Genomic DNA, 27,631 nt, shown 5'->3' on the forward strand with positions numbered 1-27,631 from the left:
CAAAATATATACTACATCTTTTTTTTTTGACAAATCTTAGCCTTTTAACAAAACTAATGTCTCATCTGACCCTCTGAAACTATTTCGAAATCTGCCCCCAAGTTCGACGCCAAAGAAAATGAAGATGAAGTGGTGTAGGTCGGTGCCATTTTTTTTTGGTTTGTTTTGGCCCTACCGACCTAGCTTCACTTTGCGTCGGCCATGGAAAATATTGGTGCCTACATGTACATCTTCGGTTCTATCCTCGCTGGCACCAAATTAAGGAGTTAGATTCCGAAATAGTTTTACTCTCAGTAAATCTTCTTCTCCACCTCCGGCCTTCCTGTAACCACTGCTGGCCGGACGAGGGCCATCCACCTGGCCCGTGGCCCACCGCTGCCCTTACCTCCGCTAGCCCACCGTCGCCCTTACCATCCCTCTAAGCCCTGCCCCTTATTCTCCGGCGCCGGCACCGCGCACCCGCACCCAAACCCTAAGGTCCATCCTCGCCGTCGATGTCTCCGCTGAGGCCAGCCGTGCCGTCACCGACTTTGGCTAGGACGTTCCCCCGCCTCCTCCCTCCTTCCTCCTCCCACTCGGTGTGTGTGGAAGGTACATGACGACCACACGAATCTTGGCGCGATTTCAACAGCTGCAGATTCTACCGAGCTCTAAGATAAATCTGAGAATTAGCCAAACTGATAGTTTTATTGGGTCAGACATCAGTTTTGTCAAAAAGGTCAGATTTGTAAAAAAAAAAACAGCCACAGAGCAAACTGAAGCTCGAGTGGACCGAAAGGCTGCAGGAGTGCAGGTCCCAGAGGCCAGAGGGGTCTTTGCTTGAGGTCAGCCACCCCCAGAGACCCAGAGACTGCCCGAAGCCCCGAACCCAAACAAAGCTCGTCTCCGCACGCGCGCCGCCGCCGCCGCCGCCATGTCCCAGCCGTCGCAGTGCCCCTACTGCCGCTCGTCGGGGCCGGCGCGGTGCGCCACGACGCAGCCGCCGCTCTCGCGCGCCGTCTCCGAGTGCTCCTCCTGCGCCCGCCTCGTCCTCGAGCGCCACCTCCACACCCACCCCTTCTTCCCCCTCCTCCCCTCCATCCACCCGCTCCCCCTCGTCACCCCCGACCTCGCCGCCTCCGCCTCCCCGCCCCCCAACGACCACGACGACGACCCCTTCCTCCCCGCCGGCTTCGTGTCCGCCTTCTCCGCCTTCTCCCTCGAGCGCCACCCCGTCCTCGCCCGCTCCGCCTCCGCCTTCTCCGGCCAGCTCGCCGAGCTCGAGCGCGCGCTCGCCGTCGACTCCCCCGCCTCCTCCACCCCGGACCCCGCCGGGCCCATGGTCTCCGTCGACAGCCTCCGCGCCTACCTCCAGATCGTCGACGTCGCCTCCATACTCAGGCTCCACCGGGACATCGCAGACCACGCCTTCGACCTCTTCAAGGAGTGCTCCACCGCCACCTGCCTCAGGAACCGTAGCGTCGAGGCGCTCGCCACCGCCGCGCTCGTCCAGGCCATCCGCGAGGCGCAGGAGCCCAGGACACTGCAGGTCTGTGCTGCGCTCATGCTCCCCGCTTATTTCTTGAAAATATTCCATTTCTCCAAACAACCAGGATTGATTAGGACTGATGACGCAAAATGTAGGTTCTGAAAAAGAAACGATATTTACACGCTGGTAATTCATCCAGATCTTGATTGCTTCAAAATTGGGGATTTTGTTCATCAATGCTAATCAGCCAGTACTGCCAATTTCTAAGCAATCAAGGATTTAGGACTAACTAACCAGGAATTCTATTCTAGGTTCTAAAGCAAAGGAGATTTCCACAAGTAATTTAAGAGTGCTCTTCCAAATTAGGGTCAGTAATTTAAGACTTTGTTCACCAATTATGGACACAAAGTACCTTCACATAGTATTGAGTAACTCCTGTTGGATGGTATGCCGCTCTTTGAACTGACTAGCACAATGCCCGCGCGTTGCGGCGGATTTAAAAAAATGTACCTAGGACCATCGACGCATTTCTTCACAGGCATTGATGTCTCGGTGTTCAGTATTTTGAGAATTAGCATGGCGCAGCCTCGTAGATGGGATTTTTTTACAACTTTCCGACCGGGAGGCATCGCCGTGTCAGTTTTCTTGGGCATCGGCATGTGCAAGGGTAATTTTCTTTTATCTTGCCCAATGATCTGTTCCTCGATCAACCAATCCAATTCTCTCGGAGGATATAAAGTTATGGTTGAGTTATGATTGACCTTCGAAGTTCCTATTAAAATTAAAATAATTTAATATGTGCTCACAAATCTTGAAAATAGTATGATGTAATTTCTAGCTCTCAATTTTTTTATCAATTTCTTTTTATGAGCGTTTCTTTCCACTCATCAAATTACTGTTTCTGTACGCGAAGAGTAAAGGAGCCATAGTGTTCAGGTCCACGAACAGAGCTAGTACCCATCTTGTAAAAAAATTCTAAGTAGACTTTCAGCATGCAAACTAACAAAAATTAACTTCTGGAGTGGAGTTTTCCCAATACTTTGCACGGTCCTTCCTCTTATCCATACTCCGCGCGGCCACCACAAATCCGTAGAGGCCCACGCGCCATGGTCCATGGAGGTTCTGGAGCTCCTTCTCTGACCTCGTCTCCTCTCTCCTTCGGCACACACAGAGGTGCTTGCCCTCCCCTCATGTTAGGATGTTGCCGTTGTTCTCTGAAAGTTGGTGTCTCGTTCTCTGCGGTTCTCTGTGAAGCCGGCAACAATCGATCCGTCTCTGCGTATTAGCTCATCCTTTCCGCCACAACCTCTGAGGCTTCCTTGTTCGATTTCCGACGCTGCTTGCTGACGTTCACATTCACGTGTATATAAACTGGGAGGATTAGATCTTAGAACTCAAGGTGGGACTATTCAATTCGGAATATCCTTGCTTAACTCTCCACGAACGATGCAGGAAACACTTGAAACTATTTTCATTTATTTTTCACTGGCCCAACGTGACCCAGGAAAACGCCCACATCGGCCCAGCGTGATCCGAACAACAACCACAGGCCACAGCGATTGCGAGACCATCGGAACAAGCTAACCCAGCCGAGCGAATCGTTTTCACTTCGCGGTGGCACGAGGGTAATATTTCCTAACCCGGGTTAACAACCCAGGGGCAAAATTGGAAAAATAAATGTCGAACCAAGAAAACAATACGCTGCGAACCGTTTTGTAACTAAGCGGTGGCAGCCCTTGTAATTTCGACAAAAAATCTGGGGCAAGTTTAAAACAGACGAAAATTTAGGGGAGAAACCTTACTTCCTTTATTAGTAGGTAAAGATTTACGGACCAAAGTTCCCTGAACAATTTACTATCAAAGCGCTCTACGTAGTAACGCTATCTATGGAGCATCTGATTGTGTTGATTCAACCATACATTTATTCTATTTTTTTGTCAAATTGGACAATTAACTAGTTAGCTGCCTGTGCGTTGCTACGGAATAAAAAAAAATAACAACACACTATAATATGTGCCATAGAAACATACCATGTTACACTCCGCTATGGTTTATGGACTCTGACTGTTTGCCACAACAACCGTTTCCCCTGACAATGCTTCGGAAAATTGGGAGGTACTCCCTCTAGATATATTGTCGTGGATATAGTTTAATTCTATAATTCTTGTCGTGGTGATAGTTCAAATTTAAACTAAGACAACGACAAGAATTATGGAATGGAGGAAGTACATATTTGTCTCATATTATTGCGTTTTCAAACTCCAACGAATCTATCTTGCAGTTCCTCTCGACGTTGAGCCCCTCAACCTAGTATAGAAAACAAAGATGCAAAATGTACAGAAATGTCAACAGATTTCACATGATCACATCCATTGATGGGGGTGATGGAACGACCGATCATGATGTGGCTAATGAATGAAGGATCTGTTCCGCAACCATATTATTCAATAACAAATACAATGGGACGTCCCTCTAAAAAAGATGACAATGGGACATAGATGGATTTTTTTTAAGTTGACATATATGGAAAACTGGCTTCGCCTCAACCCCAGCTTTATTTCCCTTTGCGATCGGCTCTGCATCCGTACTGTATACCTTACTCGTTTCATCAACTGCCGCCTAGCGCTTGACACCTTTCTTTGCTATGATCCATTTCCTACCCTGTGATTAGAATCTGATGGAACTCACCTCATGCGCCATTGTGCCCCACTTTCTTCTCAAACTTGATCCTAAGATCATCTGAATAGAAAAGAGAGACATAAACAATTAAGTAGACGTTATAATAAAGTGGTACATTCTTTCTCCAGCATAAAGGAACGGTATATATGTGGCTGGACAAGGCTTAGCCTCTAGTAGTGCCTCCCATCAGCTCCACCTCCGGCGATGCAGGGACTACGTATCCCGCCTGTCTACCTCCGAACTCCATTATCTTCATTCTTATTATCAACCCACCCTAGTTAGTAGTTACTATGATGAGCCCGTGTCGCTTCGACTGACGCAAGGAATTCAAATTGAGAGTTATATTCAAACCATAGGTATACCTGTTCACAATTTATGACACAAAAATTATATGGAAACCACTGAAAGGAAAAAAAAACAGATGATAGCAAGGAATTATTATACTGTATTTGTTACCTATAGTCCTGGATATAAAATTAGCGACAGTTACATTGTCTAGTATTAGCAGAGATTACAGGCTGCACACTAGAACAGTAGCATTTCCAAATTGCATGGTTTAGTATTAGCATGTCCCAATTATTTACTCGTCGGGCACTACGGCGCACCAGAGTATAGTTGTTTTTGAAACGGAAGCAAAAGCTTTGCCTCTTCTATTAATTAAGAAGAGAGTGCTCAGTTTTTAGGAGAAAACCGGGCGAAAACCAACAACAGGGCTAAGCCCACACAAACCGCACCCCCACTCACGACCAAGTCTAATAAAGACCCGAACAACAAAGCCGCACCAGCTTTACCCAACACAAGGGACCACATGGCAACACGAACGAACTCCAAACACGACTATACTGCCTGGTAGAATTCGAGTGGTACATTTCATGGTCAGTGGAGCCTCCGCACAAGCCAGAAGTTGATTCATCTTTAAATATACGAGCATGTACCAGGGCAAAAACACTTCCTGAAGCTTGTTTTTTTGTCACCTGAGTTGCATTGAAACTTCACCAACCAACAATGAATTTATCAGATTGTTCAAGTATAGTTCAGTTAGACATGAGTTATACAAGAATAAAATTGAAAAGCAAGAAATAAAGGAAGAACCACTATACTGCAAACTGATCACTTAACCAATAGATAACCTATTGATCACTTAACCAATAGATGTCTGTAAAATCCAGAGACACGAATTTAAGGCTTACCAGGTTAAGCTAGCCGATCGGCATTAATCTCCACGTATCAGTCCCAAAAAACAATAATCTGCATGTACATTGGACCTTTCATTTTTGAAAGAGAGACAATATATATTATTTACTTGTTTAGTCCAATAAATATTCTTCATATATGATGAACATCCTCTGAGGAATCTAACTTGGAAAATGCAAGACAAACTTCATATACTGGACTGTACTCCTTTATGTATTTGCAGTTTCAGAGAGACCTAAGAGCATCTCCACCGGTGAGCCCTATAAAATGGGGCGGCAGCAGTGCTGGCAGCAACATATGGGGCGCGCCGGCAGCAGTGTATGTGCTATGGGGAAGTGTGTTTCACACCGGTGACCCCCATAGCACAGCTCCAATAGCACATGCATGCACTTAAAGGAAAGTAGGTGGGGGCAGAAAAAGTATGAAAGAGGAGAATCTTTGGTGGGGCTGTCACTGCATGTGGGCCGGTTAGCATCTTTTGAGCAGAAATTTGTTGCCGGCGCCCCCGATCGAAGCCTTTGGCATAGGGGTCCTTTCGGGCGCGCCGGCGCTTTTATGGGGCTCCAGAATATGCCCGCGCTTTTTGGGGAGCGCCGGTGCGGGCGTTTTCTCTCACTAGAATCCCAATAGAGCTATTGGGAGCGCTATTGGGAGCGCCGGTGGAGATGCTCTAAGTAACTCACTGGTTTTATTATGTGCAGCTTTCAGTAAACCCAAGTCTCCGGATGAAACCTGTTAATCATACATCTATTTTTCCTGAAATTGTAGATGCAGTAGAGAAAATTAGTTGTATGGATGAAATAACTAATAACGGCTTAACCGTGTCTAAACAACATGCAAACAACAAAACTTGGTCAGTGCCTATTTATGCAGTACCAGTATACCACAAACACGTAAGGTGCATCAAAAACTGAAACCGTTCTTATTATCTACCCTATGACCAGCAAAACAACTGTACTCTGCATTCTTGGATGTCAACTGACCGGGTATCCCAAGCCCTATAAAAGAGTGAAATTTTCAGCTAATCTTGACCCTCAGTATCCTGCGCAGTTTGACATATACTCTTAAATGTTCCCAAGCCCTTTAAAAGAGTGAAATTTTCAGGAAACTGCTAATCTTGACCCTCAGCATCCTGCGCAGTTTGACATATACTCTTAAATGTTTATCCAACTTATCAGCCCTGGAACAAAATACATCTGCACACTCTTAGTTTTAGATAATGATTTTTTCCAAAAACTGTAGCAACTACACAAACTCCATTTACATCAACTGCATTTTTTTCTTTTCGACAGCCAGTACCACCAGATACAGTAGCTAGGATATCCCATAACAACAAGGGATATGATTGACATGTAAACAGAGGGTGGTTACCTTGATGTTCATGTGGATGTCAAATTTATCTGAAACTAAGAGGTGAGGCTGTCCGTCCGGGGAGAGTGCGACATGGGGGTCAGAGCAGGGCAGTCTGCGTCCTCCCCTCGAGAGGAAGGCGGTGTGTTGGGGGAAGCAGTCCATCTGGGCCTGATGATATAGGGAGGTGGTCGGTCTGCAGACGGCGTGGCGGCGCGGCGGCGGACTGGGAGACATCGAGCATGGTTGGAGGCGGCATGCGGGTGTGCTTCCGCGCGTCCCTCATTCGTGGGGTGCTCTGCTGTTACCAGGAGGAAGGGCAGCTGAGCGTTGGAGGACTGGCCAGTGGTGGAGGGGCTGGGGTGGCCGGCGAGATGCATGGGTGGTGAGGCGGCGGCGTGATTGGATCGAGAGGGAGAGGAGCAGCAGCAGCTGTGACTTCTGAGATTTGTTTCTCGGGAGTGACATAAGCAGCAAGGAGTGATCTCATAATTAATTTGTATTGATTCCAATTTAATACCATGATAAGTGGCAACACAAGCAGAAGAAAATTAGAGAAGGCGCAGGAGCACATTTGGAAGTATTTGACAGGCGTACCACAAAAATCGATCGGACAGTGTTATTTGTTGACATTAGATTGGATGGACAGGATGCTTTCAAAAACAACCATCAAACGTGTTGAGCAACCTACGACTAACTCCCATTTAATAGTTCAGATTTTATGTCTTTGAATTACCTTGCTTGATGTGAACTTGAGTAAAATTGTGAAATTTGTACCATTATGGTCAGCTAGCACTTTCATATACCAAGCAACTAACAGGTGATCCCTTGTCTGGCAGAATTGCTGTTGGATGATATGCTGCTTTCCAGCAAACTGATTTGTAGACCAAAGTTCCGAAATCAATTTACTGTCAAAGCACTCTACTTAGTTTCACTATTTATTGAGCATCTAATCGTGTTGAGTTGAACATACATTTATGCTCCTTTTCTTTTCCAAATTGTACAACTAAATGTCTTTGAATAATCTTATTGTAAGTGAACTTGCACTGAAATTATTATAGATTAGAGTAAATACCTAGGAGCCTGTAACTTCAGATTTGATTGTTTCAAAATTGTGGATTTTTTTTCCGTAAGTTCTAGTCAGCCAGTACTGCCAATTTCCAAGCAATCAGGATCCAGGACTAACCAGGAATGCTAGGTTCTAAAGAACAGATCGCCACAAGTAAATTAAGATTTGATTGCTTCCAAATTGGGGATTTTGATCACCAATTTTGGTCAGCTAGTACTTTTAGATACCAAGCAACTCAACAGATCCCTGTGTGGCAGAATTGCTGTCGGATGTTATCCTACTTTCAAATAACTGATTTACGGGCCAAAGTTCCCTAATCATTTTACTGTCAAAGTGCTCTACATAGTATCGCCATTTGAGCATCTGATTGTGTTGACTCGACCATACATCTATTCTTTTTTTTTGTCAAACTATTACAGTTTATTTTATGTCTCTGAATTATCTTACTGTATGTGAACTTGTGGTAAAATTGGGGATTTTGTACCATTATGTTCAGCTATCACTTTCAAATACCAAGCAACTCAACATTTAGCCTGTCTGGCAGAATTTCTGTCGGATGATATGCTGCTTTTGAGTAAACTGATTTATGGACCAAAGTTCCCTTATCAATTTACTGTCAAAGCATTCTACTTGGTATCACTATTTATGGACCATCTGACCGTGTTGAGTTGAACATGCATTTGCTCCTTTAAAAAAAAATACAACTAGATGTCTTTGAATTATCTTACTGTATCCGAATTTGAGTTGAATTTATTTCAGATTAGGCTAAATACCTAACAAAATCACATGAGTCATGCTTCATTGTCCAGGAATGAATCTAGTCCCAAGTCAGCTGTTGAACATGGTAATAAGGATTGTATAAATAGTAAATTCTTGGTGTAGCATTTTTCGTTATGGATTTGCTATCTCTAAGTCGACTAAGTTGCACATCACAAAGTTTTAAAGTTGCCAAAAAAGATTTTTCTTTTCTAGAATACACCCTGGAAGGTGTATTAATCATAAAGAAGAAAGAAGAAAGGCCAAGACGGCCGGTACATCGCCAAGAAGGTTAGAACTCCATGCACCCAACATGATACATTGCCAAGCGGCAAACAACGGTCTACAAACCCGATAATAAACGACTCGCCTTGCCCAACAACTTCCATGAATGGCGAGAAGAAGGTTCCTAAAAAAAGTTGTGCAACTTTTGAAGTCGAAAGTGGCACATAGTAATTTCTAGGCTGTTCAACTACGCAGTTCCTGTTGGATAAAGAACAACCCTTAGGATCGTCAACTTAGAAACAAGTATTTCTTAGCCCCCTTAAAAATATACACTTCCATTTGGTTATTGCTACATTTTCAATTAGCACTAATTCATCTTCTGTTTACTGCATATCCAGGAAATCTCTACTGCTAGCAATCTTCCTCAGAAAGAAATAGGAAAATACATCAAGATACTTGGTGAATCTTTGAAACTGAGGCAACCTCTTAACAGCAATTCAATAGCAGTTCACATGCCTCGGTTTTGTAACCTGCTCCAGCTCAATAAATCAGCTCAGGTATCGGATGAACTTAATACACCTGAAACGGCATGGAAAATAATGTGTCCTGCTTTAACATAATCATGTGTTGTTTCCTCAGGAACTTGCAGCCCACATTGGTGAGGTAGTTGTCAACAAATGCTTCTGCACACGGCGGAACCCCATAAGCATATCTGCTGCTGCTATCTACCTTGCATGTCAGCTCGAAGACAAGCGCAAGACTCAAGCAGAGATCTGTAAGGTAACAGGCCTTACAGAGGTCACTCTTCGTAAAGTGTATAAAGAACTCCTGGAGAACTGGGATGATCTGCTACCGCCAAACTACACACCAGCCACGCCACCAGAGAAAGCTTTCCCCATGACAAACATATACTCAGCACGCTCATCGAGTGGAAAAGATCTTTATCAGGATAAGCTGCTGGATAGTATCAAGCAAAAAAGCTGTGAAGCCGCAGAGCCTGATCACATGGTAATTGTAAAAGATGAGGAAGACAGGAAAGCCGGCCTACTTGGTCAACCTCCTTCGATACTCGAGGCCCATGACCTGAACCAGGCATGCTGGCAGCAGAATGTTCCGTTTTCAGCATCTTCAAAATCGGACCGCGACAATACGGAGACAAGCGTTCGTGGGTTTAACCTTAACGAGGAGTCATGTCCAATGGATTCTGACAAGGCAGATGTAACAATGAAGCCACACATTGCTGATGGGTGGGCAACTGAACCGAAGGTGCTTCCATCTCCTCCCAGTAGGCAGCCTGTACCATGGCAGCTTAAGCAACCGGCACCAGCAACTAGTTCATCGTATCCTAGGAATCGTGAGATGCAGCTGGGCTTTAGCATGGACCTTCTGGCTGGACGTGGGAAAAGGAGTGCTGGGGATAGTGGTGATGGCCGTGATAAAGAGGGCAAGTGAAGTTGCAGCTGTAAATATTTATAATGAAATTAGAAGCTATCGGATCTGTAAATATAGATGTTATCTCTAGTTGAGATCAACTTGACAAACATGGTCTTTCCGATGTATCATGTAGACGATGTAGTAATTTTTACTCCATGCTGTAGCATGTTACTTCCAAATTAGTTAACTTGCTAGTAGTATTTAATTTTAGCTTTGCCTTCGTACAGTTTATACAAAAAAAAAAAGATCGCCTCATGAAACTTGCGCCCATCTTCACCTTGTAATAAATCCCCAAATAATTTGAACATAATTCAAATAGATCACCAATCACATAGTTTTGGCGCATACAGAAAGATCGAATAGTCTCGACGATCACGCTGTTGCAAATCGCCGCAAATCAATGTCTAGTGAACTAGAAAAAGGACATACAGAAAGATCGAATAGTCTCGACAAATCGCTTCAAATAAATGTCTAGTGAACTAGAAAAAAGACATACAGAAAGATCGAATAGTCTCGACGATCACGTCCTTGCAAATCGCCGCAAATCAATGTCTAGTGAACTAGAAATGCAAATCGCCGCAAATCAATGTCTAGTGAACTAGAAAAAGGGCATACAGAAAGATCGAATAGTCTCGACGATTACGTCGTTGCAAATCGCCGCAAATCAATGTCTAGTGAACTAGAAAAAGGCCGCATGTCAGCTGGCATTACATAGCTGCGGAAATTAAAGGGCGTGATCATCCACCGGCGGAGAAGGCACCTCCTCCGGTGTCGCCGGTGTAGCGGAAGACGACGGCTGTGTAGAGGTAGCTGGTGGTGCAGTGTTGCTGGGCTGGAGCGTCAGTGGAGCTCTGCTCTCGGCCACGATCATGGCGCATTGATCCGCGCTCCACGCCTTTCAACTAAAATTCAAGAACAGACTTTAGGCGCGAGGGCATACGAAGCAGCGGACGTGTGCATCATGCTGCACCAGAGCGTACAAACCAGCATATCGGCGTGGTCCTTGCAAGGAGACAATGTATTCTGCATCGGTTGTTTCGGCAGCACGGAGTGCCGAATTCGAGCCTGATTGACGCACTCTTGGGTTCGCCCCAATCAAATCATGCGTATAACGAAGAACTAACTGGCAGGGGTAAACATCGAGTCTGCGTGTATACCTTCGAACCGGATCTAGAGGAAAATTCAAGTTGAAGCAAACAGCTGCGACGGTCTGCTCCCGACGGAGACACAACAAACTTTTTTTTAGATCACAGCCAGCACTAAATCAAGGATGAACCTACCATCTTTAGACACCTCAACAATAGAACCGCCCTGATGAAGAATACCAGGATACTAGACCATGACAGCGCGCGTTGCTGCGCCCGTTATATTTTGAATATAATGGTAGTAATTTTTCTAAATATTAAGGTGTAAAATATGGGCGTTGAAATTTTGAAAATAAATATACTGTTTATTGCTATGATTGGTTAATTATCATTGTCATTTTTAATGGATACATGATACTACCAAGAGGAAGAACAAAACCTAGCAAGCCAGCATTTGATGCAGCCGAGAGGGGGAAAATCCTTGAGTCCAGAAGGAAAGTTCTTTTCTTTCTTCAACACCACACATTTTCTGGAAAGGGAGCAATGCAAGCTTATAATTGCTCAAGAAAAGCAACAATTAGGTATGGAATTACGATAAGCAATTTCCCACATAATTGCATACCAAGATTACAGGTACAGTAAATTAGCTTCATTAAGCAACTTATCGCTGCCTTTAGCAGCCAACCGTGGCCATAACTATGTACCCTAGAGAACATGTTAACGGAACAAGACATAATTACTAAGAGTTCTCCATTTCTTTAAAACAAATTCTATCTGAGTTTAGATTCAATCGATCCATGGATGGAGATGACAAAAGGAAAATCACAAGTGGAAAGCCTCTTGTCTTCTTTAAAAGAAATAGAAATAATACGTGAACTGAACACATATCTAGGAATTAACTTGGTGCCTTAACTTAAATACAAAACGTGTATGTGCCTCAAATCTACTTCATAGGCACATAAAGAGTATATAGTAGAGCCAAAATAAGGTGCAGTACTTTAACTCCAGCCAATTGGAATTAGGTCGGATAGTAAATAAGCATATTCGAACTTATAATGGGACAAATGATCTAAAAGTGAATGAGGTTGGGACAGCTGCTTCATTTAAACGTGAGAGCAAATAAGCAGAATAAGTGTCCTTACCTGCCCAGCAGTTTGATTTGAGATGTAAATTTCAATGAAAAGTAAAACCACTGTCCAGATCACCTTGAAACAGCCATCAAAGGGCCGAGGGGGTAATTTAACCGGTTTAGGAAACCTGAGGGGGTTAAGTGATCCACTTCATACATGGGGGGTTCTCCGTTCCAACCCTGAAACCTTGGGGGGTATGTGGACTTCTTTCAAGTTCCAACCGTATGGTATTAACCCTAGCCACCTCTAAGATTTTCCGCCGACTAGCTCGGATCTCGCCGGTCCGGTGCCCTGCACCTGCACCGCCCTTTTTTTTTTTTGAGAATTTCTCTGCATTCATATCACGAAAAGATACAAAGTTGTTGACCCTTACAAGCACAGAGAAACACAAACACAAAGGACCAAGAACACCTAGAACACCCTAAGACCACCATAACCCATGAAGATCTCCGGAGCCCTATGTCATCATCCCATAAACTTGAGAGAAGACCCCTGCAGCAGAAAGAACTACAACCAAGCGCAAGCAGGTCATCATCTTCGACCACGGTGCAATTGCCACCACGCTTCATCCTCCTTCCTTGACACCAGCGCCGAGAAGGCATGGACACCAATCCAACACGCTTGCGAGCAGCCGTCGCCATCTTTGGCTTGAGTACCGCGAAAAGTGTCCCTTCCGTAAGAAAGGGAACTCGAGTCAACCGACCGGTCCAGCACCGCGGCCGGGCCATCCGCCCGGGCAAACCAGGAACTCCCTCCAGCATCAGCGCCGAGGAAGAAGAAGAACAGCAGCAACAAATCATACCGACAAGGAGGAAGAAGGGTCTTTCTCCCGACCATCTGGCCGATTTTGGCGTCGCCACGTCGGACCGCCTCCTCCCCTCACCACCAAGGCCGGCCGGAAGAAGCTGCAAAACGTGACAGCCGCAAGCCACCAGAAGAACACAAACCCTAAAAAGGAAGGCAGTGGTGCCATCTCCTTCCTCTCCCTCGCCACCACGGCCGGCCGAGGAGAAGGCAACAGCATCAGCACTCCTCCGACTCCAGAACAGACACCGCAAACTCCACGACAGGGTCGAGGTTCGACCGTGCCCGGGGAATCCACCCCCCCCGATCCGCGGATCTGAGAGGGAACCAGGCCAGCAGCTCGCCGGCGCCGCCACAAGTGGCCTTGCCGAGATAGGGATCGAGCTCCAGCATCCTTATTCCGACGCGACGTCGCCTCCACCATCTCGACGCCGTCCCAGAACACCACGCGAAGACTAGGCCAAGCGCTTCCCGACGCAGCCGAGGAACCCCGCCGCCGCCACGCCACCGGGGCTTTGCCCGGCGGCGCCACCGGCGGCAGCGGCGGGAGGAGGGGTGCGGTGGGGATTAGGGTTGGGGTCGTGCGGGAGGAGTCTTCCTGGTGAGTCTTTTAGTGCGCGTGTGTCACCTGCACCGCCCTTATCCTCCTGCTCTCCCTCCTCTACGGGCAGGCCGAGTCTAATTCGATCTGGGCTATATAAGCCACCGCATGGGGTATTGACTTTTGCAAGTTTGGCTCCAAACTCGAGATCGAAACCTCTCCAGTAAATCTCTCTCTCCCTCTCCCCACAAGAGTTATGCGTTTCGGACCCCGATTACAAATCGAATTGGATTCCTGTCATAGCCGGATACGTTATTGCTCCGACTATATAGAGAGGAAAATACTTTGTTGAGTAATAACATGTTTTCTTTTTCTGTAGAACAAAGGCGCGCAGAGAAGGGGATCCGGTGATTTCGTTTCAGAGCTATGCCAAAGCGGTCGTGCTCGTTGGGTAGCTGCTCGGTTCGCCCGTCCAAGCGGCCGTCTAAGCTGCAGCAGAAGCATCTGTATGTGTTGCTGGACGACTGGGAAAGGGGCTACAGCATCTACAGGGTGGGCAAGGACGACTTCAGCACTGATTCTGATGACTACCTAGACACGACCCCGCTCGCCCGCATGGAGGCACAACATCCAGTCTCAATGTCGTTTGCCACCCATGGAACTAAGATCCTGGCTGTTCGTCCCAGCGAAGGCAGCCCTGCTATCACTGGCTTCGACACCAAGACTATGGGGCTGACAGTGTGCCCGTTACCGCAGAGCCATAGGTCATTTCTCAGACCCTTCTATGCATCAGTTGGTGACATGCTCTTCGTTATGGTTTACCGGTCATTTGAGTTGCTCGGCTCCCAGCCGCCACCTGACAGCAAGGAGCCTTGGTCCTGGTATACTATCAAAACTGAACTGCCTTTTGAGCCTGCTTACGTCACTGGCTATGCATTGCACCCGGACGGGTACACTCTTTTTGTATCGGCCAAGGGGTGGAAACCGGGTAACAATTCACGGCTTTTAGATGACCTACAGCAGAGCACATACTCCTTCAATACAGAGAGCCTCAAGTTCCGGTACCATGGTGAGTGGATGCTGCCATTCAAAGGGCAGGCCCACTACGACAGCGAGCTCGAAGCGTGGATTGGGCTTTGCAGAGATGGAACTGGTTATGTCTGCTCATGTGATGTTCCATCCCGAGCGAATTGTGACACCATGCCTGCTTGGAAAGTTGGCAAGGATAAGGTGTTTGATCACAAGTCGATGAGGCATCGGGGGGCCACCCTCCTGTATATGGGATGCAGCACGTATTGCCTGGTTCAGTGCTGTGCACAGAAGCATGATGAGTGGTTTGCCTATCCACGCCACCGCGTGATGAAGATGTGCACCTTTCGTCTCAAGTATGACAAGAATGGGGAGCTGCGGATCACTGGCCATCGGGGTCGTGCATCCATGGCATACAAGGTTGCTCGGGACAGGGTTGCGCCAACACTGGATCCTACAGTGTTCTGCATATAACTTGTACTACTCTGTCCATTTGTCCTTATAAAGGTCTATTAGTTTTTTGAAAAATCAAATATTACGTTAACTTTCACCAGTATTGTAGAGGTTGAGAGTTGTTTCTACAAACTTGGTCAAAGTTAGCGTACTTTGACTTTCCTAAAAACTAATGCACCTTATAAGAAGGAACAGAGGGAGTACGTAGTGGTTTTCACTTTCAAACATCCAATTGTGCTCTCTCTCTTTTTTTTTTCATTCTGAATTCTGATGGTGTTGGAACTTGGTTATGTGTTGCGTTGTTTCTGTATATTAAATAAAACATATCCGTGTGAAACTTGCTGTATTCTTGCTTTGGAGTCAACTCCTCCTGATGGTTGAACTGCCCGTCCAGTTCTAATTGTCTGTAACCATCGCCTCTTACTGCTTGCAGCCTAGTTTTTATAAGAACTGATGCTCACCTTACCATTTCCAACAGCAGCGCACCCTAGGTCAGATTCAACCATGACAAGTTGATGTTTGCGCCCGCTGTGTTCCAGCCTCCCAGGTGAGGATAAAGAAAAAATGAGGTTGTATCACCTGGTTACAAGATTCTGATGGACTATCTTACAGTAGTTCTGCTGCTTATCTTAGAGGATATCCATATTATCAATGAAAATGAAGTATAATTTCTTTTTATCATCTCTAAAGTTGCACTGTGTTAACATTACCTTGTACGCATGTCGTCTTCTGTGAATATTGGAATTTCGATATGTTCACCGTTGATGACCAGACCTGGTTGCAGGCAGGTTCTGTGCTCACTTGAAAATGATGGCCTTTTCATATTACATGCTGTGTATTCTGATATTCTGCTGCTGTCTACATGTGTGTATGTACATAGTGTCGCAAGGTTTGGGATTTTTTTTTCTGGTTTAGTAGTTTTTCTTGCGATGGTGGTTATCACATGCAATACTGTGTGGATCCGCTTGCCAGAATGAGAGCTGCTCTAAAAAACAATCCTACTTCCCTTAAATTTCACGCAAAATATACGTATGAAATGGTCTCACCATCTTATTTTCAAATTAATGAGATTATATTTCTTCAATTTTTTTTCCAAGATCTACAACAAAAGAAGAAACAATTTCCTCACAAGTTTAGTATAACCAAAATTTCCACTTTTAGGTAGAATTAAAAATCAAACTACACAGATTAAAGTAAGTGTTCTCAATATACAATACTCACCCTTTTTTTTCTGTCACGCCCTCCTAGTCCTACCATTATTCAAGAATTGTTACTAGAGAAAATTATTTTTTTCTCAGAAGGCTAATCATAAGTGACATCATTGCACTTTAATAGATTTATTACTCCCTCCGTGCCGGTCTATTAGGATAATACGTACTTTAAAAAAACTTTAACTATTAGTTTGGTCAATAAAATATTAGATATATACCACAAAAATTATACGATTGGATTCCAATGGTATAACTTTTGTGGCGTATATCTCATATTTTGTTAACCAAATTAATGATCAAAAAATTTCTTCGAAGAACGTGTTAGCTAGCCTAATAAACCGGTACGAGGGAGTACTAAAATTTAACCTGTCAAAAAGAGAGAGAACTCCACATTATTACCGCCACCTTTTGTTGTCCTGACCACTCATCTAAAGGACATAAAGAAACGAGTTGATATGCTTCATAGTACAGTTTAACATGTATCAACTACACTTTTCAACTAGCAGATTTTGAAAATGGACACTAGTGCTTCCAGTAAAGAGAGATTTACACATGCAGGCGAGCATTTACATTGCAGATTACAGGTCAATCTTGTCCACCTATCTATCCATTGAACAATTTATTACTGTCCACCAGATTTAGAACTCAGACTTTAATCTGAGGCCCATAGCTGGCTTGAAGTTCAGGGAAGCCAGTTTTCATAAACAACAAAAACTGGCTAGAATCCTTATCATCTGTCTCCATCTGTATAAGCGTGTGATAACTATTTGAGTGAAAATCGACAAAAGGCCAAACAGGGCATCTGTAAAAGAGCTACTCAGAAACTTGTCGACTGGGAACAAGCTTTCCATTGAAACATCACAACTTCAACAATGAATAATCCATCATCAGATTTCTGCAAGAGAAAAAAGACTTGCATCAGTTGCATGGTATTATGTCTGTTCACCTGTGTAAAAGGTCTGAATGTTCCATACAGTTGCGCAATAAAACAAACAAACAAATGGATCGAAAGCACATGTAGGGGGTTCTTGATGTTAATAATTATGATAGGAATAAACAGGAATATGCAACATACTTCTCTGGCTGATTTGTATCCATTTATCGTTAACTCCTAATAACTAACAAATTCTAGTAATGCAGATAAGGCTTCTATCCAAAACACGATCAATTTTTTAAAAGTTTTTAGTTACTTTGCAGCATTGCGAAGCCAAATTATTGATCACAGGTGACACAAACAAAGAATGAACCAGCTCTGCACTTTAGACAAATGGTCAGGAAATATTTACCTACAGATTATTGTTCGTAGTCAAGATTTGGGTTATCATGGTAGTGCCTCTTGGCCACGTATCTATCCTCGAGAAGTACATGCCCGGTCTCGACTTGAGGGTACCATTGCCGCCCTTTATAATTGATCTTGCCAATAGATTGCGCATCAAGGTCATACATTCTTTTTAGCTTACTTTCATCCCTTTTTAGGCCCTTCAGCTTCTTTTTTAGGACCCTTCCTTCGATCATTATAGACCTTTCCACTTCCGAAACAGTAAAGGATCCTGGGCTACCCTCCTCTCATCACTTTGCTTGCTCCTCTTTGCTTGCCGAGATGCATCATTCTCTTGTTTCACAAGGAGCCTCCTCGGTGAACTTTTGCTTCTAGGATGCAATTTCCCACTGTGAAGATGGTGTTCAGAATTTCTTTTGTAGCCTCCTCTGTTCTCCCTCCTGTTCCTTCCTGTTTAGGCTGTCAGCATATTGTTCATTAATCCTGTTTGAAGCCACTTCTCCATTGCTTCTGTGACATGACATGGGTTCTGGGTAGTAGTAACCATGGTAGGTTCTGGCATCAGCTCTGCTCCTGTAAGACCGACCATCTCCACTTCTATCCCGTTCTGGTGTGTACTCATGAGCTCCCTTGCTTTGGCTGTAGCTGACATTGCTTTTCCTGTTTATGCTGTCAGCATATTGTTCATTCATCCAGTTTGAAGCCTCTTCTCCATTGCTTCTGTGACGTGACATATTTTCTGGGGTGTAGTAACGGTGGTCGGTTCTTGGATCAGCTCTATTCCTGTAAGAACCACCATCTCCACTTCTATCCCGTTCTGGTGTGTACTCATGAGCTCCCTTGCTTTGGCTGTAGCTGACATTGCTTTTCCTATTTAGGCTGTCAGCATATTGTTCATTCATCCAGTTTGAAGCCTCTTCTCCATTGCTTCTGTGACGTGACATATTTTCTGGGGTGTAGTAACGGTGGTCGGTTCTTGGATCAGCTCTGCTCCTGTAAGAACCACCATCTCCACTTCTACCCCGTTCTGGTGTGTACTCATTAGTTCCCTTGGTTTGCCTATAGCTGACAGTTTGTTTGTAGCAGCGATCGTAATTCATTCTTGAATCATGCCTTTCCTTGTCACTTCTTTTCTCTGATGAATTAGGCTGCTCACTGTCAATACCAGAGCCTCCTCTTCTCCACTTGGACCTTCTCCTTTCTGTGCCACTGTTTCCCATCTTGACTGAAATTGGGACAAAACAATGAAACACATATTATCATCCAGATACAACGCAAACAACAACATGAACTAAACCAGTACAAAATGCACAGCCATTATCATCTACTGATGCAAATGGGCGTCTCTGAACAAGTGGCAAAGAACAGCATACTGCAAACCGAGTTGACTAACATCTACTTTCATCTTTCTTGCAAATGTTGGCCATATCATGGGCAATCAAAAGCTCAACCAAAATACTGTCTAGCCAAATATTTGGTAGGGCAAGCTTTAGGCTGGACCAAACATATGCCAAGTAAAATGTCATTTTTGTAGTGACACATGACATGCTTAGATACCAGCAAGTATACACAAACCAAGATGCAAACACAACATTATTGAGCTTACAAATATAAAAAATATATAACAACAACACAATATCATCAGATATGCATTGGAACTAAGAGGTGAAAACATCACATACACATCCCGAGTATAATAGATGTTCCAGATAGCAATTCAAATTATTTAGGGAATTTCAGTTGATATGCAAATAGTATAATTGAGTAAAACAAACGTTCTACAGAAGAGCGGTTCATAATCCGTAGAGCTGCCCAGCCACTTTATTTTACCTCTTAGTACACATTAAACTACTTTACATAACATTCCCCAAAACAAGTCAGTGAATAAACAGCACTATAGGGAGTAATTATAACACTACTGCATTAGAACTACCATAGGACAGTCAAGGAACATCCTAAACTTGGTATTAAAAAAATATCATCACTATTATCTCGGCATTCATGTCTGCTATCGAAGGAGGACCACTGGCGATCAGACGTTACCAAGGAGGACTGGTGTTTCTTATATGCAATATTTCAGGTTCAGTGATTTTGATTTCAGGTTCGGAGCACTTATTCAGTAGTCACAGGCGACAAAATTGAAGCAAACGTCACGAAAGCTAAGGTAGCAACCATAAACTAATCAGAATCGAACAAACGATAACCTGCAGAAGAAATGTCACACGACCTCAAACCGAGCTCCAAACCCACAATTAATCGTCGTCGAGCACAAAAGTGTTAAGGATCGAACAGCCTCAAACGAACTATTCACCGGGACAAAACGCGATCCATGGCGAAAATTTGACGAGCATCATACGTACGTACGAACATTGCATCCCGGCGGTCGATCTAAACAATTAAACAGATCATTCCCTACCAAGCAGGATGATCGAGTTTCGGGTACTACGTACCTCAGGACCAGCCTTGCGTGTGAGCAACGCTGGACTCCGGATCGGTCCTTGCCGCCTTGGGCTTGGAGGTCGGTGAAGTCGGCCGAGGAACGCTGGGTACGGGATGCGCGCGCGCACGGCAGCGCTACCTTCTCTGAGAGGAGCGTCGGGAGGATTTAGCGGGGCCGCGCGCGCCGCCGTCTCCGGAAGCAAGGATACGGCGAGAGGTGGGCCTGGAGAGCAAGAGAAAGCGGTTGATGAAGTCGATCGACGGCGGAATGCTGGATGCGGGATGCGCGCGCGCACGGCGGCGCTACCGTACCTTGGGTGAGAGGAGCGTGGGACGATTTACCGGGGCCGCGCGGCCGTCTCCGGGAGCAGGGATACGGCGAGCGGTGGGCTAGCTTGGAGAGTTGATGAAGTCGACGGCGGAACCACGGCGGCGCTACCTTCGGTGAGAGGAGCGTGGGACGATTTAGCGAGCGGGGCCGCGCGGCCGTCTCCGGAAGCAGGAAGACGGCGAGCGGGCCTATATAGACTGCGCCCGGCGAAGCTGGCACGCGGTGAGCGTTGTGGTGGGCCCCGTGCGGCCGGCTCCGGAGCCAGGGGTTTCCGTGTGTGTGCAGCGCGGTGTAGGCTCGTGCCCGAGAACTTCGGATGCAACGCGATCCTGCACTGCCGTACAAAACTGATCTTCAACATAAAACAACCTTAAATTACTGCTTACCTCTTTGAAGCTATGTCTGGATTAAAAATAAACTTTGACAAGAGTGAGATTATGATGGTTCTGCGAGATGATAACAAAATGCAGTGTTACTCTGAACTCTTCAACTGCCAGGGTGGAAAATGGCCTATAAAATACTTAGGTACTCCCATTGCCGTTAGAAGACCCACAGTTGCTGAAATGAGTTTCCTAGGTGAAAAAACAAAGAAGAAAATGTGTGGTTGGGTTGGGAATAATATATCCATTGGTGGGAGGATGATCAAAATCTCTGCATGCTTGTCCAGTACTGGAGTTTACCAGATGTCCATGAGACTGCTGCACAAAACTACTACTGAAGAGATGGATAAACCAACCAGATCATTTTTTGGGCAGGGTGTGCTGACAAGAAAAAATATCATTTTGTTAAATGGAAATGGATATGTAAGCCAAGGAAAAAAGGTGGTTTAGGCTTGAAAGATCTCTCCAAGTTCAACGTCAGTCTTATGTGCAAGTGGTGGTGGAAGATTAAATCTGATACTGGCCCTTGGCAACAATTTATGAACAGGAAATATTTGAAAGATACAGGTATCTCATATGCAAAAAAAAGGTCCAGGTGATTCCCCATTATGGTCAGATATGCTGAAAATTAAATCTATCTATCTTAGTGGGAGAAGGATGAAGGTGGGGGATGGTAGGTTAACAAGCTTCTGGCATGATGCTTGGTGCAGTTCTCACCCTTTGAGAGATAGTTTCACGGATATTTTCAATATTTGCAATGAACAAGCAATGACTGTGTCAGATGCTGCTGCTTGTGGATGGAACTTTTCTTTTAGAAGATATCTGTCTCCTGATTTAGATCTTCAGGTGCATGGTTACTGAACATTGTGAGACAAACCACCTTGTCACAGAATAAAGACTGACCTTATTGGAAATGGACAAAGAATGAGATTTTCACAGTTAAATCCATGTACAATCATTTGTGTAGGAATACAGTGGATAGATCCTTCAAACATTTATGGAAAAGCAAAATTCCTTTGAAGATCAAGATCTGGTTGTTTTGTGGCTCGTTTGGCATAATGCCATTGCAACAAAGGACAATTTGTTGAAAAGAAATTGGCGGGGGAGTGCTTCTTGTCAGTTCTGTGACAAAAGGGAAACCATTTCTCATCTTTTCTTTGAATGTGTTGCAGCTAAGTTTGTCTGGAGCTCTGTTGCAACAACAATTGGTGCTCCTGACAAGCCTGGGAACTTTACACGGTTCTTCTGGTGGCTTCCTCGTTTAATTCCAGCTAGTAGGAATGTTCAAATAGCTGGTCTTGCTGCTATATGCTGGGCTATCTGGAAACTCGGAAATAGAGCCTGTTTTGAACATAAATTCATTAAAAACCCGAATGAGCTGATCAGTTTTGTTGTTGTGTTCATAAATTACTGGGCAGGTCTCCATAACTCTCCTGATGCAGAAAATCTTCGGGCTAGAGCTGCTAGCCTCCTGCAACTTGCCACCAGCACCCCTGTTCCATCTTCTCCGCATGCAGATGATCAACCTGGAAGATTTCTTCGTATTGCTGATGCTACCATGGAAGATCTGGCCGACGATCGCATGGAAACTGAAGATTGACTCGTCTCCTTTGTTGCTGCTAGATTTCGCAAGTGAAGCTTTCTGATGATGAAGACCTTTTGGCTAGTTTCTGGTGTCTGATAGTGTTTTTGTGCAAAGTTCGATCCGCCCCACAGGCCGAGTGCCTGGCTTTAAACTTTCTGGCTTATTTTGATGTAATAGGCTTAGTTCTCTAAAAACGCTAGCATCTGCGGCGCTCCCTCCCCTTTCTCCCTGCCGTGCGCAGCATAACATTTACATGTATGCATGTGTGAAGTATTTTCGTTATCAGCATGGTAATGAAAATTGATCCCTAGTTGGATCGCTTGGAAAAAAAAAACCATATTTCAAAATTATTTCGATCCAACCATTTTTTAGGCGCTACCCTCGGCTTGATAGGGTCGAGTGTCAGGGCAACTCCAAGGAGCCGACCACGAACACTTTGTGTCTCGCGGTCTGGCTAGATTGCGCCCAACGGGGCTCCATTCGGTTTGCTGACTATTTGGCCCACCAATTTTGAAGAGAATTTATAAAAACCCGCGAAAATTTGCTAGCGCAGAAGGTGCGAGCGAGCGAAGCCGAGAATGATAGAGATGTTTTTTTTACAACTGAAGGGACCCAGACTTCCAATAATAGATAAGCATCACAACACAGCTTACAATAGGACACAAAATAAACATGAAATTATATCTAAATCCCTAACTTTTACATGGAGGACCCCAAGCTGAATGTCGGGTCCTTAACAGCCATCGCCCAGATTGATCATCATCGCAGCTGGGGGAAAACCACTTGGCGCGACCAAATCACCATGGCTACAAAGTATGCACACCATAGCCTCCGAGCTGAGCTAGAAACGCTCTGCAAAAACCGGCAGCCAGCGAGGGTGGATAATTGGAGAGAGAGATTCTTGATGCGTCTTCTCTTGACAAAGAAGATGGCTAAGATTTTGCGTACATACCACACGTAACGTGTGCTCACTGAAGTGTGGGACCACCACGCATGGGAATCACAAGTAAGTGACCGACCTATTGGTGTAATAACTTGGGTTCTTATTATACTATATTACAAAGTTTCTATGGATTCAATGGTAGGAAGCCAAGTTAACTTATTTACATGACAATATTTTTTTCCGTGATGCCAAGTTAACTCACCTATCAATTGGTAGATTTTGGTTATATTCAAAATTTACTTAAAACTTGTTGGTCAAGCCATTCTACTACTCGCCTAACCCTTTTTCGCGCGGGAAAGGGAGGGGGGACACGATGCTACCCTGAATTTGTGAAACCCCCAAAAAACTTGCAAATACGAGCGATGCATCCAAAATTTGAAATCAAGCCAAAGCTTGTTCAAAAAAAGGCAATCGAAAACATGGATTGTTCATCATTTTCTACCTAGGGAAAATATCAGACATGCCATACGAGTGTTTTAGAGAAGATCCCTTTAAAGAGTTTGGCACCATCTTGGACTTTGTCTGCTTAATTTCTTCCCACATGTGAGCTTGGTAATAATACACAAGAACCATGTCAAACTTTTGAATTATGGCCCCATTTTTTAGTAGATATTTGCAACTTTTCATGCATTGCATGAAAAGTTTGCAAAATATCTACATTTTTGGGTTGTCGCACATGAATGTGTTTTTACTTGTATGCTACCAATCCAAAAAAAAAATTGTGGGGAAACATGACATGATGGTGATGATGTTGGGACTCCAAGCGCAGAGTGTTGCGTTAGTGAAGTATTTTCCCCACAAGGGTGACTCGAGGGTTTATATCGAACTCTCGGGGAACTGGATGAAAGAGTATATTCTTCTCTGTTCTTCAAGCAATCCTGCATGTAAAGTAAATGTCTTGTGTACCCAAGTTCATTGTGTGGTTGTCAAGCACAAGGTTTCACGTAAGTAAATATTTCCTCCATCCTAAGGCTTAATGACATGGGCATTACCCTTTGGGTAACCAGTATGGCCCTATCTGGTATTGGCAAATTGGAGGCCCATTGAAAGGATCGTATGCCGCACCTAGAGGGGGGGGTGAATAGGTGCTAACCAATTTTTAGTTCTTTTTCAATTTAGGCTTGAGACAAAGGTAAATTCTCTAGATATGCAACTAAGTGAATTTACCTATATGACAAGGATATCAACTAAGCAAGATATAGCTACGCAATAGTAGATAGAGTGGGATAGAGGTAACCGAGAGTGAAGCACGCGATGACACGGAGATGATTCCCGTAGTTCCCTTCCTTTGCAAGAAGGTACGTCTACGTTTGGAGGAGTGTGGTTGCTACGCAAGCCAAACCAACAGCCACGAAGGCTTCACTCAGATCTCCTGTGAGCAACGCCACAAAGGCCTAGCCCACTTCCACTAAGGAATTTCCTCGAGGCGGAAACCGGGCCTTTACAAAGTTCTTGGGGCACACATCCACAACCAAATTGGAGGCTCCCAAATCTGTAACAATACAACAATCAACAACAACACATCAACAACAAATCAACTAGGGAACCAAATAGGAACACTAGCATGAGATCCCTCAAACAAGAGAGGGGAAATGAAGAACGCTTCGGTGAGGATGTAGATCGGTGTCTTCTCCTTCGAATCTCCAAAGATCAAGAGCTTTGGTTGGGGGAGGAAGGAGATCTTGCAAATCTTGACTTTCTTGAGGTGGCTCTAATGGAGGTGGCTTGGCAGATTTCTTGTGTAATGATTGAGCAAGCAACCAAGGTAGAAGAAGGGGGTATTTATACCCCCTCCCAAAATTGAGCCGTTGCTGCTTCCGGGGGGCCGGATAATCCGGCCTAAGTAAGGGCCGGATAATCCGCCCCCCCGGATAATCCGGCCATAGGGACAAAACCATGACAATATCCGGCCAAAAGTCCGGCCCTATGCCAGAGAAGCTTTTCTTCCAGTCCTTAGCGAAAAACGGGGGGGGGGGGCGGATATCCGGCCAAAATATCCGGCCCGGATAATCCGGCCCTGGTACAATACCGGGACATTATCCGGGCAAATGTCCGGCCCCCATACTGAGCCACATTTCCTCGAAGACTTATCCAAAAACAGGGGGCCGGATATTTCAACAATATCCGGGCCGGATATTTCAACAATATCCGGCCCGGATTATCCGGCCTGGCCAACCTTTTTCTGAATCCTTTTGACACACGATCAAATCCAACACACATGAATAAATATCTATGTAATCCCTGTACCACTTAATCAAACATTAGTGTATCACATGTATTGACATCAAACACACAAAACATAATGTGAGAGATGTTCTTTCAATCTCCCCCTTTTTGGTGTTTGATGACAATATACGGATTTGCAAAGGAATCACTATAGAGACAAGCATGATGGCAAAACATAGAGGCACTCCCCCTACATGTGTGCATATAAGTAATTTGCATTTGAATACAAATACACAACACATAGGAGTATGGTGCCTCAACACAAGAGATATCCAACATGAGCTCTAACAAAAGACATTGACACATATGAAGTTGAGATAGGAAGCAAGAAATCATACCCATGTGTAGATATATAATGCGGAGATATAGCATCACACACAATGTAATATCCTTGATCTCAACAAATAGAAATCCGAAAACCATAACAATGTCTCACACCACATAGCACATAGTTTTGAACGGCACACAAACAAACCAAATAGTTCAACTAAAAGGGGAACACAAGCAATATAAGAATGATAAACGCATATGCTTGTGCCCAAACCATGCAAATCCCCGAGAATCCTAATAGAACACTTCTCCCCTTTGGCATCGAGACGCCAAAAGGGGACAAGCGCGATGCTACACGTCCCATGAGAATCACTCGGAGGCATCATCATCATCGGACTCGTATGGCACTTCCTCTTCTTCTTCTTCCTCATCAGTGTCAGGTGCATCCGGAGAGCGGCGAGAGGTGTTGGACCTTTGAAGGCAATCATCAAGATCACTCCATGGAACCTGTGCTGAGTGCCAACTACTGTAACCCTGGTGAGCCTGGAGGCCGAGGCGGGGGTCCTTGATCACCACTAAGCTTGTGAAGAATAACCGCCTGAGTATGCTTAATCTCAGAGCGCTCTCGGCTAGCTGCATAGTTCTCCTTATGGATCTCAATATTCATGCAAAGGATATAGCGTTGGAACCAACTAAGCCGGGTCACTTGCTTCCTCATAGCTGGGATATCATGATGACGAGCAGGAGCAAAACCACTAGAACGAGCATCTCCCATGAAGGAGTCAGGAGCAGGAACAGCTGAAGAAACTGGCTTAACCTTGTAGGCCTTCTTGACATGGTGCTTCACCAAAGGGTACCCACTCAAATCTTCACCAACCACAGCCACAGTGTTGTTGATGAGAAGCTGGATGTAGGGAGCATAGGGTATGGAGGTCCGGGAGACCATGGCATCATGGATCTCATGGAAGATAAAATCCATGATATCAAGAGTGAAGATCCGATCCTCATTTCCATCACGGGCACACTTATAGCTGAGGTGCATAAGGTTCACAAGGACTCCTCGGATAGCATCATTGTTACCACCACTTGGGCAAATGGTTGCCCGAAAGAAGCGAAGCAGCTGATTGTATATAGTAAGCAGCCCCTTAGTATAACCAATTTTCCCAGCTGAGGTGTAGAGCTGCGCAAGAGCATTCTTATCTATCGGTTGTGGTCCATGAAGACGACGACCCCCTTCAACAGGAACTCCAAGAAAACCAGACAAACTGGCGAAGAGTGGCACTGCAGTGTGAGGAGCCAGTCATCCATTCCATAGTGTGTTCCTCATCTTTCTTGATCGCCAAAGTGGCAAAGAATTGCTTCACCAAATATGGGCTATAGTCACATTGAATCTTCATGATATCATGCAAACCCAACCTGCCAGCTACCCAGATGGCATCTTCAAAGTGATTGTTTTCAGCCAGAATGTCCACATCAATGGCTTGCATGGGTCTCAGCTTCTTCATGGGCTCATATATGTCCTTGTAGATGAATTCCTGCTCAATGCACCAGAATCTCCTGCCCTCAATCTCTTCATCTCTTGGGACATCTTCATACCAGTTGTTCATGCGAATAGCGGAATAGGAGACTGGGTCCATGGTCTTGTAGTTCTCCCTCACTTCCTTGTTCTTCCGCCTTGCGGTGACGGACTTGCGAGGTGCATTGGTTGCAAACTCGTCACTTGATCGATCATGCCTTGAGCGTCTCCTAC

At 44.9% G+C, this 27,631-nt stretch overlaps 2 protein-coding genes across 2 annotated transcripts; both read left to right on the forward strand.

The window, feature by feature from the left end:
* The first annotated feature begins 913 nt into the window (after nt 1-913).
* On the forward strand, nt 914-10,380 carry LOC124694863 (plant-specific TFIIB-related protein 1-like). The gene is made up of 3 exons (XM_047227793.1): nt 914-1,528; nt 9,140-9,298; nt 9,381-10,380. The coding sequence occupies exons 1-3, from the start codon at nt 914-916 to the stop codon at nt 10,191-10,193; spliced, it is 1,587 nt and encodes a 528-aa protein (XP_047083749.1). The 3' UTR covers nt 10,194-10,380.
* Nucleotides 10,381-13,902: 3,522 nt separating this feature from the next.
* Nucleotides 13,903-15,459, forward strand: LOC124696168. Its single transcript, XM_047228933.1, has 2 exons — nt 13,903-13,958; nt 14,115-15,459. Exon 2 carries the CDS (start codon nt 14,162-14,164, stop codon nt 15,236-15,238), a length of 1,077 nt encoding a protein of 358 aa, XP_047084889.1. The 5' UTR covers nt 13,903-13,958; nt 14,115-14,161; the 3' UTR covers nt 15,239-15,459.
* The last annotated feature ends 12,172 nt before the right edge of the window (nt 15,460-27,631 follow it).

This window comes from Lolium rigidum, chromosome 3 (assembly GCF_022539505.1).
Source record: "Lolium rigidum isolate FL_2022 chromosome 3, APGP_CSIRO_Lrig_0.1, whole genome shotgun sequence".
Classification (NCBI taxonomy): Eukaryota; Viridiplantae; Streptophyta; class Magnoliopsida; order Poales; family Poaceae; genus Lolium; species Lolium rigidum.

Coding starts and splice junctions, on each gene's coding strand:
- LOC124694863 (XM_047227793.1), top strand. CDS start 914: ATGTCCCAGCCGTCGCAGTGCCCCTACTGCCGCTCGTCGGGGCCGGCG. Junction 1,529..9,139: donor AGGAGCCCAGGACACTGCAG/GTCTGTGCTGCG, acceptor CTGCATATCCAG/GAAATCTCTACTGCTAGCAA. Junction 9,299..9,380: donor AGCTCAATAAATCAGCTCAG/GTATCGGATGAA, acceptor TTGTTTCCTCAG/GAACTTGCAGCCCACATTGG.
- LOC124696168 (XM_047228933.1), top strand. CDS start 14,162: ATGCCAAAGCGGTCGTGCTCGTTGGGTAGCTGCTCGGTTCGCCCGTCC.